The 21,462-nt window shown below is 34.1% G+C and overlaps 1 protein-coding gene across 2 annotated transcripts in view; it reads left to right on the top strand.

Annotated features, from left to right (window-relative positions):
• DPP10 (dipeptidyl peptidase like 10) overlaps positions 1–21,462 on the top strand; it is a 1,400,194-nt gene that overhangs the window by 1,352,520 nt on the left and 26,212 nt on the right. For both annotated transcript variants that reach the window (XM_021695867.1, XM_021695868.2), the window contains exons 18-19: positions 5,972–6,070; positions 6,178–6,247. In XM_021695867.1, coding sequence (XP_021551542.1) covers positions 5,972–6,070; positions 6,178–6,247 — 169 coding nt within the window. The remainder of the gene's footprint in view (positions 1–5,971; positions 6,071–6,177; positions 6,248–21,462) is intronic.

Here is a 21,462-nt window from a genome sequence, read left to right as displayed (position 1 = left end):
TGAAACAAATAATGCAATATATGTTAAAAAAAAAAAAAAAGAAGATAGCAGGAGTGGAAGAATGAAGGGGGGAAATCAGAAGGGGAGACGAACCATGAGAGACAATTGATTCTAAAAAACAAACTGAAGGTTTTAGAGGGGAGGGGGGTGGGAGGATGGGTTAGCCTGGTTATGGATATTAAAGAGGGCACGTTCTGCATGGAGCACGGGGTGTTATGCACCAACAATGAATCATGGAACACTACATCAAAAACTAATGATGTAATGTATGGTGATTAACATAACAATAAAAAGAAAAGAATATTAAAAGCAGCAAGAAAAAAAAAAAACAGTAAGAGAAAAGAAAACAATTATATAGAAAAGAAAACAAATATATACTAGAGAAACCCCATAAGGCTATCAGCTGATTTTTCAGCAAGAAACTTTGCAGGTCAGAGGGGAGGGACATGATATGTTCAAAATGTTGAAAGGGAAAAAATATGCCAAAAAAAAAAAAACAACTCTATCCAGCAAGTCTATCATTAAGACTAGAAGGAGATATGAAGCATTTCCCAGGAGCTAGTTCTTTGAAAAGATTAAGAAAATTGGGGCAGCTGGGTGGCTCAGTCTTTAAGTGTCTGCCTTCGGCTCAGGTCATGATCCCAGGGTCCTGGGATCAAGCCCCACATCGGGCCCCCTGCTCCGCGAGAAGCCTGCTTCTCCCTCTCCCACTCCCCCTGCTTGTGTTCCCTCTCTCGCTGTGTCTCTCTCTGTCAAATAAATAAATAAAAATCTTAAAAAAATAAAAAAGATTAACAAAATTGACAAACCTATAGCAGTACTCATCAAAGTCAAAACATCAATAAGCAAATAAATTGAGAAAGTAAGAGAAGACTCAAAAAAAATCAGAAATGAAAGAGGAGAAATAACTACTGATACCACAGATATAAAAAGGATTATAAGAGAATGATTATATGCCAACAAATTGGAGAACCTAGAAGAAATAGATAAATTCCAAGAAACATATAACCTCCCAAAACTGCATCAGGAAGAAATTGAAAATTTGAACAGACCAAAAACCAGCAATGAAATTGAATCACTAATCAAAAAACTCCAAACAAACAAAAGTCCAGGACCACATGGCTTCACAGGTGAGTTCTACTGAACACTTAAAGAAGAGTTAATACGTATTCTTCTCAAACTATTCCAAAAAACAGAAGAGGAAGGAAATCTGCCTAGCTTCATTCCATGAGGCTAGCATTACCCTGACACCAAAACTAGATAAAGACACTATGAAAAAAGAACTACAGGCCAATATCACTGATGAACATAGATGCCAAAATGCTCAACAAAATACCAGCCAACCAAATCCAACAATACATAAAAAAATCATTCACTATGATCAAGTAGGTTTTATTGCCAGGATGCATGGGTAGTTCAACAATCACAAAGCAATCAACGTGATACATCATATCACAGAAATAAAGGATAAAAACCATATCCTCATTTCAATAGATGCAGAAAAGCATTTGACAAAGTACAATATGATAGAAACCCTCAATAAAGTAGGGCATGTACCTGAACATAATAAAGGCCTTATATGAAAAACCCACAGCTAACAACACCCTCAATGATAAAAGACTGAGAGCAGTTTCTTTAAGATCAGGAGCAAGACAGGGATGTCCACTCTCACCACTTTAATTCAACATAATACTGGAAATCCTAGCTACAGGAATCAGACAAAAAGAAACGAAAAATATCCAAATTGGTAAGGAATAAGTAAAATGTTCACTATTTGCAGATGACATACCATATATAGCAAACCCAATACTCCACCCAAAACTACCAGAACTGATAAGTGAATTTAAGGTTGCAGGATAGAAAATCAATATACAGAAATTTGTTCCATTTCTATACACTAATAATAAAGCAGCAAAAAGAAATTAAATAGTCCCTTTTAAAAATGTACCAAAAATTATAAAATTCATAGGAATAAAATGAACCAAGGGCGTGAAACACCTATGCTCTGAAAACCATAAAACACTGATGAAAGAAATTGAAGAGGACACAAAGAAATGGAAAGATATTCCATGCTCATGGATTGGAAGGACAAATATTGTTAAAATGTCCATACAACCCAAAGGAATCTATAGATTTAATGAAATCTCTATCAAAATATGAACAACATTTTTCAAAGACCTAGAACAATCCTAAAATTTGTATAAAATCACAAAAGACAGTCAAAGCAGTCTTGAAAAAGCTGGAGGAGTCACGATTACAGACCTCAAGTTATATTACAAATCTATAGTGATCAAAAAAATATGGTACTGGCACAAAATAGATGCATGGATCGATAGAACAGAATAGAAAGACCAGAAATAAACCCATGTTTATATGGTCAATCAGTCTTCAACAAGAGGCAAGCTAATGCATTTGAAAAAAGGCCGTCTCTTCAACAAATGGTGTTGAGAAAACTGGACAACTACATGCAAAAGAATGAAACTGGACCACTTTCTTACACCAGACACAAAAATAAACTCAAAATAAGGACCTAAATGTGAGCCATGAAATCATAAAATCCTAGAATAGAGCACAGGCAGTAATTTGTTTTACATTGGCCATAGCAACATTTTTCTAATTATGTCTCCTGAGGCAAAGGAAACAAAGGCAAAAATGAACTATTGGGACTACATCAAAATTAAAAGTTTCTGCACAGTGAAGGAAACAAAACTAGAAGACAACCTACAGAATTGGAGAAGATATTTGCAGATGACATATCCAATAAAGGGTTAGTATCCAAAATATATAAAGATCTGATATAACTCAGCACCCCAAAAACAAATAACCCAATTAAAAAGTGGGCAGACAGGGTGCTTGGGTGGCTCAGTCGGTTAGACATCTGCCTTTGGCTCCAGTCATGATCCCAGGGTTTGGGCTCTTTGTCCGTGGGGAGCCTGCTTCTCCCTCTCCCTCTGCCTGCCATGTCCCTGTTTGTGCTCATTCTCTCTCTGTCAGATCAATCAATCAATCAATTCAATCTTAAAAACTGGGCAGAAGACATAAACAGACATTTCTCCAAAGAAGACATTCAGATGGCCAACAGACACATGAAAAGATGCTCAACATCACTTATTATCAGAGAAATGCAAATCAATCAAAACCACAATGAAGTATCACTTCACTCCTGTCAGAATGGCTAAAATCAGCAACACAAGAAACAGCAAGTGTTGGCAAGGGTGTGGAGAAAATGGAATCCTCATGCACTGTTGATGGGAATGCAAACTGTTGCAGCCACTCTGGAAAGCAGTATGGAGGTTCCTCAAAAAATTAAAATGACAACTACCATACAATCCAGTAAGCACACTACTGGATATTTACCCAAAGAATACAAAAACATTGATTTGAAAGGCTATATGCACCCATTTATTGCAGCATTATTTACAATACCCAAATTATGGAAGCAGCCCAAGCGTCCATCAATAGATGAATGGATAAAGTGGATGTGATATACCCACACACAATGGAATATTATTCAGCCATAAAAAAGAATGAAATCTTGCCATTTGCAACAACATGGATGGATCTAGAGAATATAATGCTAAGCGAAGTCAGTCAGAGAAAGACTAATACCATATGACTTCACTCATATGTGGAGTTTAAGAAACAAAACAAAGGGAAAAAAGAGACAAACCAAAAACTACAAACAAACATGGCTACCAGAGGACAGTGGGTGGGAGGTGGGGTGGGTGAAATAGAAGGGGATTAAGAGTGCACTTATCATGATGAGCAATGTATAACTGCTGAATCATTATATTGCATGCCTGTAACTAACATAATACTGTATATTAAGTATACTGGAATTAAAGTTAATTAATTAAATGATGATGGAGAAGAAAACATAATCTTCAACCTGGAATAAATGATCTTAGAAAACAGCCTTCAAAAGTGAAGGGAAAATAAAGAATACAGAAGAAATGCTGAGAATGTTTTGTTATCAGACTTGCAGTTCTAAATAATACATAGATAAAAGAATAATTTAGGAAAATACTTTGAGCCACAGAAAAATGAAAATATAACTAATTCAAATTTGGAGATACCTGACAATCTGACTAGAATTTTACGGCTCTAAAATCTTGCTTAATAAAGAAGGAAAACTTTAAAATCAATCATCTAAACTTCCACTTTAAGTAGATAGAAAAAGAAGAGCAAATTAAGTTAAAGGGAGGAAATAAACAGTGGAAATAAATGATAAGGAAAACGGACTAGCAGTAGAGAAAATATATAAAAGCAAAGTTTTTTAAAGATCAATAAAATTTATAAAGTTCTATATAGTCATCAAAGAAACTGTACACTATTTTCATTAATGAAATACAAATGTTAATAATGGATCCTACACACATTAGAATGATAGTAATGGAACACTGTAAGTAATTTTATGGTAGCGAATTTCACATTTTTGATGAAGTGGGTACACTTCTTAAAAGACATTAATTGCTAAACAACCAGACAGGAGGAAATACACTATATAAATATTATCTACTAAAAAATTTTTCAACTAATATTCTTCCCACAAAGAAAATTCCAGTTAGCTTCACTGGTGAATTCTGTGCAATATTCAATAATATTTATACCAAACTTACACAAAATCTCAGAAAAAATAAGGCCAACATTCCAGATTCCACATCCAGCATAAACCTTACAAGGATAAAAATAAAAAAGGGGGTGGCACGTGCCTATTTGGCTCAGTTGGTAGAGTGTGAGACTCTTGATCTTGAGGTTATGAGTTTGAGCCCCATGTTAGATGTAGTGATTACTTAAAAAAAATCTTTAATTTTTTTTCTAATGAATATAGATACAAAGTTCACTAAGTACTAGCAAGTAAAATCTACCAATTTATAAAAGGATAATATATTATGAGTACATGGGGTTTACCTGAAGAATCCATGATTGCTGTAACATTCAGCAGTCGATGCAATTCACTTTACTGTTAACTCTGAGGATTTAGAAGTATTTGATAAAATTGAAAAACAGTAAACACAACAATATATTAATAATAACTAGAAAGGAAATTTCTTAATTAGATGAACTACTACAACTGATACCATACTTAATCTCTTAATGGTGAGAGACTGATTGCTTTCTCCCAAGATTGAGAGAAATCAGTGGATATACACACATACTTATGGATTAGAGGGCTCACTTTTTTCAATATGTCAAATCTCCCAATAAATTTATAGATTTAGTATATCAATCAAAATTCCAGCAAGTTACTGATGTTTGTTTCATGTTTTGTCAATTTTTTTGATTTTTTTTAATTGGCTATTGCTATATTCTCAAATTCATTAATCATTTTACAGTACCTAAAATGCTATTAATGCCATCTACTATTTTTCATCTTAGATTGTCTTTATATCAGATTTTGCAGTTTTTAATTTTTAGTATTTTAACTTGTGTCTTTTTAAAAAATTTCATTCATATTTCTCCTTAATATCTTCATGCCTATTTTTTTTCACCTTAGTAAACACATGGGATATAATTATATTCTCTTTTTTAATGGTATTGCCAATTGATTATATCATTTGCATTATTTCTATTGATTATATTTTGTACTCATTATAGGTAATATTTTCCTGATTTTTTACATGCCTCATAATTTTGTATTGGAATCCCAGAATGGTAAATGTTATCTTATTGGGTGCTAGATAAGTTTGTATTCTTTTAAATATTCTTAAGTAGAGTAGTAACGATCAGATTTGCATTTTGAAAATGTAAATGCTAATTCCAAGAATAGGGCAAATAGAGAACATTTCACTGGAATAAGAAAGCTCAGTTAGAAAACTGTTGTAGTAATCCAGCCAGGAGAGAAATTATGAGAGTTTAATCAGTGCCTAACACAGTGCTTGCCAAATGATAATCACTGATTATTTGTTGTGTTGTACTGATTCCTGATCAACATATAGTAATTATTTAAATTAACTTTTTTGATTTATAGAATATTTTATATTGGAAAGCAATTCCATGCTGAAGGAAGCTATCCTGAAGAAGAAGATAGTAAAGTCAGAAATTAAAATGCTTCATATTGACGACTATGGTAAAGTTTTGTGCATGCTATGTTATTTAAGAACAACATTCTCTGCATCTTATAGTTTTACATGTAAATGACTCTCCATCTTTAATATTTTGCTCTTTCTTTAAAAGAACTTCCTTTACAGTTGTCCTTTCCCAAAGATTTTACGGACCGAAACCAGTATGCTCTTCTGTTAATAATGTAAGTATTTTATTTGTTTTTGAAATGAAGGAATCTAAAGGCTTTATAATTTTTCTTATGCCTCACATGACAGCATTCTGATTAAAAAACAAAAGAAGAAGTCCTATGTGTGTAGTTAACTGTGCAGCTGTCAGTGGTATGAGCTCGTCAAGGACATCACCACAAAACAATATGGAGGGATGTGGAATTTGTTTGTACTTCTTAACTCCCAAGTTGAACTCAATGTTACTGCTGGGAATAGTGACACATGTGGTTTGGCTTATGGATATCTGTTTAGCAATTACTCAAGTCCTATGCTCATTTTTTTTTTCATATATAATATTGGTCTATTTCTTTCTTTGCAATATATTTGTCATATCAAAGTTATGCTGCATTCATAAGAGCAACTTTTTTAATTGTTGTAAGAATACTTAATATAAGATCTACTCTCTTGACAAATCTTAAATGCACAGTAAAGTATTGTTAACTATAAGCACAGTGTTGCATAGCAAATCTATAGAACTCATCTTGCATGACTAAAATTTTATACCCATTGAATAACAACTCCCCATTTCCCCCTCCCCTGGCAAACACCATTCTACTCTCTGCTTCTAGGAGTTTGATTATTTTAGATGCCTTTTGAGAGTGGATTCATGCAGTATTTGACCTTTGTGACTGGCTTATTTCACTGGGGATAATGTCCATAAGGTGCATCTGTGTTGTCACAGTCAGGCCCTACGCTCTTTATCAGTTGCTTATGCAACATTGAGGAAACATTGATTTCCACTGCTGAAACCATTGGTTATATTTATATCACTCCTGCCAGTCTTCCATCTTGGATTCATGGCCAGCAGGAAGCACCTCCCATGCTCAGAAAACCTTTTAGTTTTTTCCAAGTTAGAATTGACTTTGGAATTGAATTCATTCATACTTTCTATGAAATCAAACTCTGAAATAGTACTGGGCACAGAGACCCCTAACATCTAATGGTTGACTAACTTGATACTGATGTAGCATTTTATTCCTGAGAGTTATTGGTTATTTTCCTTATTAAGAACCCAGCCAGCATATACTGCTAGGACAATGCTTAAAGTTGTCTAAAATTATATCAGAACCTTATTAGGAAAAGAGAAATGAAAACAGCATTACTTGTTGACTACTGAATATAGAAGATAAGTGTTCAGTCTATGAAATCCAAGTTCCTGGCTCTAAATTCCAGTTTTGTCAATTTCTTAGCGGTGTCCTTAAGCAAGTTGCTTAACCTCATTTAAGGCTCAGTTTCTCCAAATATAAAACAAGCATTAAAGCACAGCCTATGTTTTAAGGCTGCTTTTTAGATTATATGAAATACAACATGTAAAGTGCCATGCACATGATTGTTTTAATTATTTTTTATTATAGTTCATTATTTTTTACAGATTGTAGATTCTTTAATAGAAACAATCTGTCACTTAATTTTAAGCAGCTAAATACAGAAAACATTATACTTAATATTTCCCCACATTCCAGTATTTATTCTTAATGTTAATGTCTTGACCTCATCTAGTTTCTCATGCCCAGACCCTTCTCCTTTGTCTCTAAATAACCAGAAGACCTTGAAAGTTCTTGGTGACTTCCTGCAGAAGTTCTTATTTGCTCTTTTACAATTCCTTCTTTTGTCCCTTCTCTTTCACCTACTTTTCTTCAATTCCTATTTGAAGGATGTGTGTGTTTTATTGAAGAAAAGATTTAAGGCATTAAAATGAGACCAAAAAAAAGGAAAAAAATTCTTAAGCCTATATTCTGTCTCAGTCATCTCTCTCGTTGGGAAAAGAGGCTGTTCTTTTTATTCACTTTGGGGGGACAGGTGGTTCTCAGGGAAAGGAACCCTTTTAGGCATTCTTCCATGAAGCATTGCCTCACTCATGCAGATGGGCATGTAGGCAATTATTATCACTTGCCTGTCCGCTGGCTCCAGAGTAATGTCACACTTTGGGGTGAAAAGTAGACAAGAATTACAGATTCTCTCTGTAGCCTTGAGTCAGAGAAACTAACCGACTTGTTTTGGCATCTGATATGAGCTTTATTCCGGGTGATACAGATTAGTCTTAATTTCTCTTGTTAGAAAAGGGATAATCAGGTCTTTTTTAGAGGCAGGATAATAGAGTAAAGGTACTAGTTCAGGAGTCAGGTAGGCCTGGGTTCAAATCTCAACTCAAAGATTTACAATACATTGCTTAATTTTTCTAAGCATCAGCTTCCTTATAAATAAACGAGATGATAACTTAAAGATGTGTCACCATAGCGTTTGGTGGAGCATAAACACTTGCCCTTAGTGTTTAATAAATTGTAACCATAAACATAGTTATTATTAGCACTAGTAGTTTTAATAGTTAAAATTATCAGCTTCCACAGACCAACCCCTTCAGGGCCCCTCCTACAAAAAAACAGCAGCACTCAAAACTTGCTAGCACCACCACCCTGCCTCCCTATGCTGTGTTTCAGTGGAACTACCCTCTCCAATATACTCTTGACCAGACCCCATACAGGATGCTGCAGCCCTGGCAGCGTGAAAGCAGCCCGTAGAGTAGCCAGCACCACTTCAACATGACGCATGCCCCTGAGAGAGGAAAGATAAACACCCATACCAGTCAGAGAACCAGTAGTAGGCTGGAGGCAGACAACTGGTCTGACTTCAGGCCCCACCCCTACCAATGAAAGCTTCTCAGGAGACAACTAGGGAAAGTGCCTTGCAGTTTGGTGCTATATCTCTGGCAAATGCCTGGTCTGTTTCAAGTCAAGCCCATGGCATTCCAGGCTGGCCCACTGACATCACAGGGAGTAGACACTGCCCACAACAGGCCAAGAAAGCTATTGCAGACGACTGGACTGAAGGAAAAAGCAGCTCAGCCACAACAGCAGGGTAGATACATCACACATAGGAGACACGCCTGAAGGGGCAGATTCTGGTGAAAAGGGGATACTACATAGCAGGAAACTACCGGACCTCTTCTTCATAAGGCCATTAGTTGCAAGTGCAGATGTGGCTGTCTCCCCTAACACACAGAAACCTATACAGAAGTTAGGCAAAATGAGGAGACAGAGGAATATGTCCCAAGTAAAAGAATAAGACAAAATTACAGCAAGAGACCAAAGCAAAATGGAGATAAGTAATATGCCTGTTAGAGAATTTAAAGTAATGATCATAAAGATACTCACCAGACTTAAGAGTAAAAGACATCTCTGACACTTAATGAGATAAAAAAAAAAAAAAAAAAAGAACGGATTAGAGATAAGGAGCACCATAAATGAATTTAAAAATACACTAGATGTAATAAAGGTAGAAGAGACAAAGCAGAAGATCGGACCAGTGACCTGGAGAACAGAAAAATAGAAAATAAGCTGAGCAGATTGGGGGGGGTGGGATAAATAAATAAATAAATAAATAATATATATATATATATTTTTTTTTTTCAAGTGTAATAACATTTGCTTTATAGGATCACAGAAGGAGAAGAGAAAGAAAAGTGGGCAGAAAATTTATTTGAAGAAATAATAGTTGTAAATCTCCCAAATCTGGGGAAGGAAACAAATCCAGATAACCTAGGCACAGAGATCCCACCCCACATAAAATCCACCCAAGGAGGTCCACACCAAGATACACAGTAGTTAAGGTGAGGCAGAAGAAGAAAGCAGTTACATATAAAGGAAACCACATAAGGCTACCAGATGATTTTTCAATAGAAATCTTGCAAGCCAGAGGGCGTGGCATGATATATTCAAAATGCTGCAGCCAAGAATACTCTATCCAGCGAAGCCATCCTTCAGAATAGAAGGTGAGATAAAGATTTTTCCCGACAAACAAAAGTTAAAGGAATTCATTACCACTAAACGAGCCCTGCACGAAATGTTATAGGGGACTCTGAGTGGAAAGGAAAGACCATCAACTAGAGTAAAGAAAGTAGGAAGCACAAAAGTAGTAAAAATAAGTATATTTATAAAAATCAGTCAAGGAACTCACAAAATAAAAGGATATGAAGTAAAGGAAAGTAAAGTTGTAAAGAATGAGTTCAAACTTAACATACACTGCTATATACAGAAGATGTTATATACAAACCAAATGGTAACCACAAATCAAAAATCAGTGATATGCAAAAAAAAAAAAAAAAAAAGAGAAACTAATCCAAGTATATCAGTAAAGAAAACCAACTTATCTTGAGAGAAGAGAGCAAGAGAAGAAAGGAGCAGAGAAAAACTACAAAAACAACCATAAAACAAATAACAAAATGACAATAGGTACCTACTTATCAGTAATTACACTGAATGAAAATGGACTAAACATTCCAATCAAAAGACAGAGGGTGACAAAATGGATGAAAAAATAAGACCTATCTATATGCTGTATACAACACTCATTTCAGACCTAAAGATACATGCAGACTGAAAGTGAAGGGATGCAGAAGCATTTATCATGCATAGGTGTGTGAAAAGAAAGCTAGGGTAGCAATACTTATATTGGACAAAATACTTCAAAGCAAAGACTGTAACAAGAGACAGAGAAGGGCACTATATAATCATTCAGGGGAAAAGCCAACAAGAAGATATAACAATTGTAAATACTTATCCACCCATTCTGGGAGTACCCAAATACATAAAGCAGTTAATAACAAACATAAAGTAATCAATAGTAATACAATAATAGTAGGGGACTTTTAACTCAATGGATAGATCATACAAAGAAAATCAACAAGGTAACAGTGGCTTTGAATGACATTTTGGACCAGATAGACCTAAAAGATCTATTCAAAATATTTCATCCAAAATTACCAGAATACACCTTCTTTTCAAGTGTACATGGAACATTCTCAAAATAGATCAACATGTTAGACCACAAAATAAGTCTCAACAAATTTAAAAAGATTGAAGTCATACCAGGAATCTTTTCTGACCAGAATGCTATGAAACTAGAAATCAATCACAAGAAAAATTCTGTAAAGAACACATTTACAAAGATGCTAAATATCATGCTAGTAAACAATGAATGGGTCAACCAAGAAAGCAAAGAGGAAATAAAAAAAAATAATACATGGAGACAAATGAAAAGGAAAATAATGATCCAAAATACAGCAAAATTGCCTCAAGAAGCAAGAAAAATCTCAAACAACCCAACATTACACCTAAAGGAGCTAGAAAAATAACAAAACACCAAACCAGTAGAAGAAAGGAAATAATAAGGTGAGAACAGAAATACATGAAATAACAACTTAAAAAAAAAAAATAGTACAGATCAAAGAAACCAGGAGTTGGTTCCTTGAAAAGATAAATAAAACCAATAAACATTTAGTCAGACTCATAGAAAATGAGAGACTCAAATAAATAAAACCAGAAATGAAAGAGATGAAATCACAACTGATATAACAGAAATAAAAAGGATTATAAGAATATTATGAAATTTATATGCTAGCAAATTGGACAACCTACAAATGGATAAGTTCCTAGAAATGTGTAGTCTACTAAAATTGAAGAAGGAAGAAATAGAAATTTAAATAGACCAACTACCAGCAATGAAACTGAATCAGCAATCAAAAAATTCCCCAAAACTCAAGACCAGATGGCTTCACAGGTGACTTCTACTAAACATTTAAGGAAAAGTTAATACCTTTTCTCCTCAAACTATTCCAAAGTATAAGAGGAAGGAAAACTTCCAAATTCATTCTATGAGGTCTGCATGACCCTGATACCATAATGAAATAAAGACACTCCCAAAATATAAAAATAAATAAAAGATCGATCGATCTCTCTCTCTCTCTCTCTCTCTCTCTCTCTATCTATCCAGAGAATATTACAGGCCAATATCTCTGATGAATATACATTCAAAACTCCTCAATAAAATATCAGCAAGTTGAATCCAACAATACATTAGAAAACTTATTCATCAAAATCAAGTGGATTTATTCCCAGGATGCAAGGGTGGTTCAACGTTGGCAAATCAGTCAACATGATACATCACATTAAGAGCAAGGATAAAAACCATATGATTATTTCAACTGAGCCAGAAAAAGCATTCTGACAAAGTACAACATCCATTGATGATGGGTGGCCACTCTCACCACTTTTATTCAACATAGTAATGGAAATCCTAGCCACAGCAATCAGATAATAAAAACTAATAAAATCAACAAATTTGGTAAAGACGAGGTAAAACTTAACACTATTCAAAATGACATGGTACTATATATAGAAAACTCAAGACTCCACCAAAAAACTACTAGAACTGATAAATGAATTCAGTAATGTTGCAGGATACAAAATCAATGTACAGAAATCCACTGCATTTCTATGCAGTAATAATGAAACAACAGAAACAGAAAATTAAGAAAGCAATCCTATTTACAATTGTACCAAAAACAGTAAAATACCTAGGCATAAACTTAAGGAGGTGAAAGACCTATACTCTGAAAAGTATAAAACACTGATAAAAAGAAACTGAAGACAACACAAAGATATTTCATGCTTACAGACTGGAAGAACAAATATTGTTAAAATGTCCAGACTACCCAAAGCAATCTACAGATTTAATGAAATCCGTATCAAAATACCAATAGCATTTTTCACAGAACTAGAACAAATAATCCTAAAATGTGTTTGGAACCATAAAGGACCCTGAATAGTCAAAACAATCCTGAAAAAGAAAAGCAAAGCTGGAGGCATCATAATTCCAGACCTCAAGTTATATTACAAATCTGTAGTAATCAAATGAGTATTGCACTGGCACAAAAATAGACACACAGATCAATAGAACAGAACAGAAAACCCAGAAATAAACCCACAAGTATATGGTTAATTAATCTTCAACAAAGGAGGCAAGAATATGTAATGGAAAAAAGACAATCTCTTCAACAAATGGTGTTGAGAAAACTGGACAGCTACATACAAAAGAATGAAACTGGACCACTTTCTTATACCAGACACAAAAATAAATTCAAAGTGGATTGAAGACCTAAATGTGAGACCTGAAACCATAAAAAATCCTAAAATAGAGCATAGGCAGTAATTGCTCTTACCCAGGCCATAGCAACATTTTTCTAGTTACATCTCCTGAGGCAAGGGAAGAAAAGCAAAACTGAACTACTGGGACTAAGTCAAAATAAAAAACTTCTGCACAGCGAAGGAAACAATCAACAAAACTAAAAAAACAACCTGTGGAATGGGAGAAGATATCTGCATATGACATATCCGATATAGTATCCAAAATACAGAAGGACCCGATACAACTCAACACCCCAAAAACAAATAACCCAATTAAAAACTGGGCAGAGGACATGAACAGACATTTCTCCAAAGAAGACATGCAGATGGCTGACAGACACATGAAAAGATGGCTCAACATCACTCATCATCAGGGAAGTGTAAATCAAAACCACAATGAGATAACATCTCACACCTGTGAGAGTGGCTAAAATCTACAACACAAGAAACAAGTGTTGGCAAAGATATGGAGAGAATGGAATCCTCATGCACTGTTGATGAGAATGCTAACTGTTGCAGCCACTCTGGAAAGTAGTATGGAGGTTCCTCAAAAAATTAAAAATAGAATGCTCTCTGATCCAGTAATCACACTACTGTGTATTTACCCAAAGAATACAAAAACACTAATTTGAAAGGCTATATGCACCCCTATGTTTATTGCCGCATTATTTACAATAGCCAAATTGTAGAAGCAGCGCAAGTTTCCATCAATAGAAGAATGGATAAAAAAGATGTGGTGTATATATACAATGGGATATTATTCAGCCATAAAAAAAAGAATGAAATCTTCCCATTTGCAACAACTTGGATGGAACTAGAGAGGACAATGCTAAGCGAAATAAGTCAATTAGAGAATGACAAATACCATATGATTTCACTCACGTGGAATTTAAGAAACAAAACAAAGGGGGGGGGGAGAGAGAGAGAGAACAAGAAACAGACTCTTAACTAGAGAGAACTGATGATTACCAGAGGGGAGGTAGGTGAGGGAATGGGTGAAATAGGTGATGGGAATTAAAGTGTACACTTACATGATGAGCACTGAGTAATGTATAAAATTGTTGAATCATTATCTCATACACCTGAAACTAATATAACACTATATGTTAACTGTACTAGAATTAAAATGAAAAAGTTCAAAAAATATCAAAGACCATTACAAATTATGGAAAAAAATAACAGAGAAAGATGATCTAGTAGGGAAAGCTGTTTGATTTTTCACATAATATACAACAAAAAATAAAAACACAAATACTTTTTAAATTATCGATAGAAATATGTAATACGTAATTTAGCACCTATAGTTATGTAATACACATTCATCATGAAAACAGATTAAAAAAAACATAGTCAAGCCTACAGAATTTACTTTGCTATTTTTTTGGTTGATAAAGGGAAAAATGAAAGTATTTTTATTTGTATATGCCAATTATAGCAAATATTAATTTACTTTATCCAAACTCCTTGGTTTTCAGAGGTAAATACTCGGAAGTTTTACAGAATATGACTTACCAAACCAAACTCAGGATTTTTCTTTTTTGACTTCATTTTTATAAAGTGGTCTAGTGTTTTAAGATGCATAATAATTTCTAAAATATTTATGCTTGTAAACCTATATGGGTGAGAACGGCTTAAGTGTTTTTTAATGTTTTTTTGCAGGTTGCTTATAATTTAAAGGCATATTTTTTTTCTCTTAAGATTAAACTCTGTCTTCAGTAACAAGTGGAATCCCCACTAAAAAAGAAAGTATAATTGAATTTTTTTTTCCTAAATGGGCAAAGAGACAGTGAGAAATAATAAAGTGACTATTACTTAAATTCGGCTAAGAGATGATTTAGTGATTTTGGTGTCACTACTGTTTTGCTCTTCTGTGCAGTGTATCTAGTACCTGACAGACTTTCATGTTCAACTTACCTGACAGACTGTGAGTCCTTTCTTCACCTATACAGATGGATTTACATCCAGGAAATCCTATGATGAATACATCAGTTGGAGACAGGATGCAGCAAATACCTGAGTAGCTGGAAAGAAGATTGGCCTTGAAGAAAGTAGCCTCTGACAATTTGGAATCCCCTTTCTACTAAATCTTCATTATGGAACCTCAGAAGAAATGGTCCTGAGGACCTCTCTGTGGCCATATTTTCTGAAACCCCAACCTAATTTCGTGATCTTGAAAGTAAAAGTGAATCAATGGCAACAGAATATTTTACTGTAATAGAAAATCTGTGAAGCATTACCACTACAGATAAATCTCAGTGACCTCCATTTACAGTGGTCTCTATGGGGTCATCACCCCCTTTTTCTTTCCTACTCTTTATTCTCCCTTCAGATGCCAGTCTTTAACATTATAAGGTGCCTTTAAGAACCCAGTAGTCTATATTCATCTTTATAACTATACTATATATATCTATATCCATTTCAGCATTTATTACCTTGAATTGTTATTTTTATTTTCTACTCATATATATGTAATTTAGTATAACACATTTACATGTCGTTTTTTTGTACAAGAAGCTATGCCACAGCTGGGGGGAGATAAAAAGATAAGCATCTTGAAATCTATAATCCTTTTTTAGATTTGCTAAGTGTGTCTCCATAATGCCTGGCACGCATAGAGGAACCCTATAAAAACTTACTAATCTGTCATTCTTTTATGGTGTAAGACTATAGATTACGTGGGAGATAGCTTAGAGTTATAGATGTTTATTTGATAAATACATATGAACCTAAATGCCTAGAACCTGGTAGGACACAATCCAGACAGATATACTGGTATTAAAAATGAACAGTTGTTTGTTTGTTTGTTTGCTATATCCATGAAGAGAAGCAGTATGGAGCTGGGAAGTTTAGTTCAGTGTAAGAAATCATCTCTTCCCATTTTCTACTCTTTCATGTTCAACATATCATTGCTACACCTGACAAATGTCTAACTCTGGGAGGCAGTGACTGTGAAACAAATTAATTTCCAGAATGTAACATACTCTGGCATGCCTCTATGACTTTGTTCTTTCTTCCTAAATCCATCTTCCTTGAAATCCTAATAAATTTATGGTCACCCATCAAATCTTATATTCCTGAAACTTTTTCACCCTCATCTGTCCATCTGTATCTTATTACAATTCCAAATCTGTGTTTCCTTCTAGAGCCATAGCCTTCTGTCCAAAGGCCCTCCATGTATCTTGAACCATATCAATCATATTGTCACTTTTCTAGTGACAATTTTTATGAGGATGCTTTTTTATAGGCTTATTGGGAAATTTCTGACTCCCACTAGATTTTGGACCAAGGCTTCTGGAGGAAAATCCAGTTTAGAAGTAAGTAAGTGAGAAAAATAATTTATAGAATGGCTTATGGATTATTTCAGCACCTTAACAGAAATGTTAAAATCTTTATGTATTCCATACGTCTCAGAGCAGTTAGCTTTGCAGTTAAGAGTCACTCCACAAATACATGTTGAATGAATAAATGGATGATGTCCAGAAAGTAGATGAATGCAGCCACTACTGGTTTTCCACTAAGTCATTCTAACTGGAGATCATGATTCATTTTTATGTAGGTAGTTTCAGCATTCACACAATGCCATGCATATCAGAGTACTAAAACGTGGTCATCTAGATGGAAGTGAGCTGTTCGTCAGCTCTTTTCTATATAATTATTCTGTTACATAGCAGGATATAATTAATTAATACATATGTAGTGAGTGAAATTATCCAGCCACTCATGTCCAACAATCAAGATATCATCATTATTTTTGATAAACCTACTTTGAACAAACAATATGGATACTGTTTAAAATTCTGATAACATGCTCATGGGACTGCAAGTGTCTTGCCTTCATCTTTGAACCAATGGGGTTGTCCAAGAGCCCACACTCTTCTTTTGAAGTCCCGTACAGGCAGACACCATATCTGGATGAGTCAATTCCAATCTGCCACCCTGCTCTCTACCTACACTTCTTTTTCCATAGTTTGTTGCTCTATCTTCTTTTAGTTGCTTTTCTACTCTGATGCTAGGGTGAACTTTGTGTGATAAATATCTGAAAATGTGGCTCTCCTGATTTAATCTGACTCCACCTACCCCCTAGTAGAGATTCAGTCTCTAGATAATGAAAAAAAAACCCAAAACAAAACAAAAGGAAAAAAACAAACGAAAAAAAACCTGCTTTATTCAGGAAAATACCAGCTTCTCAATCATTCCTGTTTTTTTTGTTTGTTTGTTTGTTTTTTTGCCAGCTGGAAAACTTCTCAACACTTGAAGATGTATTTCTTCAAATTCTATGCACACCTGTTATATTATATAACCACACCAGATTACAATGTTTGCTTTGCTTTCTTTTCCATTAATTGTAAACTCCTTGATTATAAGAACTCCTTTTGTATTGTTTTGCCTTAACACTGACAGGAATATTATTTGTATTCAGAAAATATTGACAGAATGAATGAATGAATGTATGTCAAACAAATCAATCAACCCTGAGTTAGTCACTGGGAATGAACTTAATCAAGATAGGGACTGAGGGAGATATAAATGATCTGAGAGTTTATAATGTGTTTAAATTCAGCCTTTGAATGAATCAGTTTCTCTGCCATGTGGTATCCCACTCAGAAAAATGTGAGGTCCATTTCTCATTTCTCTAATAATCTTTCTGGATAATGCCCAATAATGATTGATTTTCATGTTATCTTTTCAATGCTTCTCTTTAACACTTGATTATTGAGCATCTTAAAATAATAAGATTATTTATTGGATAAGGGACATCATTTTAAGAATGTGGAAATACCGGGGCACCTGGGTGGCTCAGTCAGTTAAGTGGCTGCCTTCGGCTCAGGTCATGATCCCGGGCTCCTGGGATTAAGTCCCACATCAGGCTCCTTGCTCAGCAGGGAGCCTGCTTCTCCCCTCCCTGCCGTTCCCCGCTTCTGCTTGCTCTCTCTCTCGCTCTGTGTCAAATAAATAAATAAAATCTTTAATAAAAAAGAATGTGGAAATACCACCTTTAAACCTTATAGAAACCATGCAGGATAAATATCACTGTCTTCATTTAACACAAAGAAACTGTGACTAAAATATGTCATGTATATTATCTCAAAGATTACCAGCAGGACAAAATTAGGGTTGGAACTCAAGATTTAATTTATTTCTTTTATGGATCAAAAAGCTGCTCTTTTTATTACTCAATTCCATCTTGTTGCATAGCCCATTGCATAATTATTATTGGAAAATTATCAAAAATGCTGACCAGAATCAATAGAGACTTCACAACAACCAAATTCTTAGATATTATTTTTCCTCCCACTTAAATTTATAATAATCTCTAGAATGTAACCTTTTCCACCTGTACCATGTTAATGCATTGGTGTAAAATAATTATAGGAATCATGATTAAGTTCCTAGATATTCCACATGAGAGATCAAATTCTCACCCAGACTATTTCATAAAATTCCAAATTCTAATTAAAATGTTCACTTTTTGAAAAGTCTTTATGTCCATTATTTATTCTGTGGATTCATATACTTTTGAGTGGAGGAGATTGTAAGAAGTTTGTTTTGTTTCCCAAGAGTAAAGACATATATTCTAAAACTTCTCTAACATTATTTCACCTTCCACTTGTTCATGCCAAATATATATCTATTTCACTCTCCATTTCTTACAAAACATATATTGAATGTATATGGACAATAGAGATAGCTAGTACTTGCCTCAAAGAATGATTATTATTGCTTTCCATGTAATACAGGTCAAAGCTTAAAGTTTCTGATTTTTCTCGTTTTTTAATCTTCCACATTTAAGTAGATGAAAAATTCACCCACACTGTAATGCAGATGAAATGATTAAGAAAAGACAGTGGCATTTAATCTAGGTAATGGAAGGGGAGAATCTCAGTGATTGTTGTGTTTCACAGTTTTCTTGAATAAATTGGGCCTTGTTCTTTCACAATCTAGAGATAATGCATTGTAAATGTCAGTATTGACTTCTTAGTACTATTTAAAAGTGTACACATTCAAAGGTTGATGTCTTGAGAAGGTGCCACAGGGAAAAAAATTCTAAATTTACAGAAAATGTGTAAATAATGCAGAAGTTATCATATTCTCTTTGATGATTCTTTTAAATTGACAGATCTATGTACAGAGGGAGAGACATATATAAAATCACTTCTATTACTTTCAAATATATACCATTTTAGCTCTCTTCCTCTCTTAATACAGATATTAATGATTTCATATGAATGGCATGAATTATAATTTCATACGAATGATATTGTTTAAAACCTACAAGTAGGGTTCATATTTAAAGGTATGCTACTAAATGCTTTTCAGAAGAAATACTTGCGAATTTACTCTTTTTTTAAAGTTTCAATGGTCATATATTGGGTCATAAATGTAAGGATATACCTATATTTAAATCATTCTTTTTTTCTGGTTTAATGATTTATTTTTTTTTCTAAAATCTATGATAGAATATTAAATATATTAGTAATTAAACATGTCTCTGAAAATTTAAACTAGAGATGCTGAGATACTGTGCTTTTTCCCTTGGTAATTCAACAAAACCCCAAGTTAGAGTACATCAATGACATATTACTTGAGGATTCTCTTATCTCTTCTGTTTGCTTTAAATATAAAAATACTGTACTATGCCTCATATAAGGCTATGCAGATATAGGCAAAGCAGACTTAAGGGTTGGCAGTGACAATGAGAAGGTCTGCCAGAAGCAAAGGTCTTCCTCTTATAACATCACACGTGTCTCCCTGAGAAACAAGTATTATACAAAATCACACACTAAAATTTACAGGGTATCTAGGAGAAATGAGACAGGGGAAGAAACTCAAAACTATTAAACTTCATAAACAAAACCATATTTAAAGAATAATATACCTATTAAGATACTTGTAGGGTTAAATCATAAATAAAATTTTTACCTAGAATTACTGCTTTTTTCAGCATGGAAGTGGGTATTTGCACTTCCTCTTTGAGGGCATTCTCTTCTAGCCCTTTTTATCATATTTTTATCAAAATTATAAACCCAATCTACAGTGCCCTTCTTCACTCACTGCTTATTCTAGTCCATGTTTTGCAACCTCTATAATTGGAACTCTCAGTTCTCACCAAAGAGCCTAACACAGAAGGACCCAGTGATTTTGAGAGCTACTGTGCCATCTATAACTTGCCCTAAATCAAGGTGCCTCTACTGATTTTCAATTTTTTTTCTTGAGGTCTTAATATATTGCTAGAGCTTTCTCTTATATTGTAATAAAGTGTGTCCCTGACTACCTCCAAATATTAACATCTTTGGAAAAGCTGTGCAAAAACCCCAGTGACATCTATGTTGGCATCATCTCCCTTTTAATCCATCACATGAAACATATCATACCAAATGAATACATGTTGAACAGAAACTACTACATCTTTAAGGATTAAAAGTATAAAAAGTGTTACATAAATATGTACACATTGGGGTGCCTGCGTGGCTCAGTCGTTAAGCATCTGCCTTCAGCTCAGGTCATGATCCCAGGGTCCTGGGATGGAGCCCCGCATCAGGCTCCCTGCTCAGCGGGAAACCTGCTTCTCCTCTCCCACTCCCCCTGCTTGTGTTCCCTCTCTTGCTGTCTCTCTGTCAAATAAATAAATAAAATCTTTAAAAAATATATGTACACATAAATCTTAATATATATGGATATTCATGGAAAAATCATCTATATATCATACTGTTTACAAGATAATACTTATACATTATTTTACTTTTTTTCTCATAGTCCAATGAGTACAATAGGACAGATATTGTAATCAGAAGTGCTTGGTAGTGTGTCACCTGGTAGACATCTACCAAGAGGTGAAAACTTAGCCAAAAGGTACATTTTTGGACTTTTACTACTTTTCCCTAAACAATTTTAGGGAGAAAAGCATTTAAAAGATATTGTATAAATTCAGGAAAAGGCCCAGAGTTAGAACTTGGTAAAAAAAAATAAATAAATAAGACTTTCAAAATCTTATATTCTTTATTCCAGCTAAGAATCATAAATTCTTTTTAAGAATGTAATTATTCTTTTTAAGAATGTCAAAGATAGAAAATTAATATTTCACTAAGGTCTACTTTAATAATTGTGTTCTTTCAAAGATCTGGGTTATTCATCTATGGTTTACAGCTGCTTTACCTGTGTCTCAGTTAACTGTAAAATGGTTCTTCTAATAATTGTCCATAATTAGCACTATAGTTGTTATTATTTCT

Source organism: Neomonachus schauinslandi, chromosome 3 (assembly GCF_002201575.2).
Source record: "Neomonachus schauinslandi chromosome 3, ASM220157v2, whole genome shotgun sequence".
NCBI lineage: Eukaryota > Metazoa > Chordata > Mammalia > Carnivora > Phocidae > Neomonachus > Neomonachus schauinslandi.
This window is presented reverse-complemented; position numbering and strand designations above follow the sequence as displayed.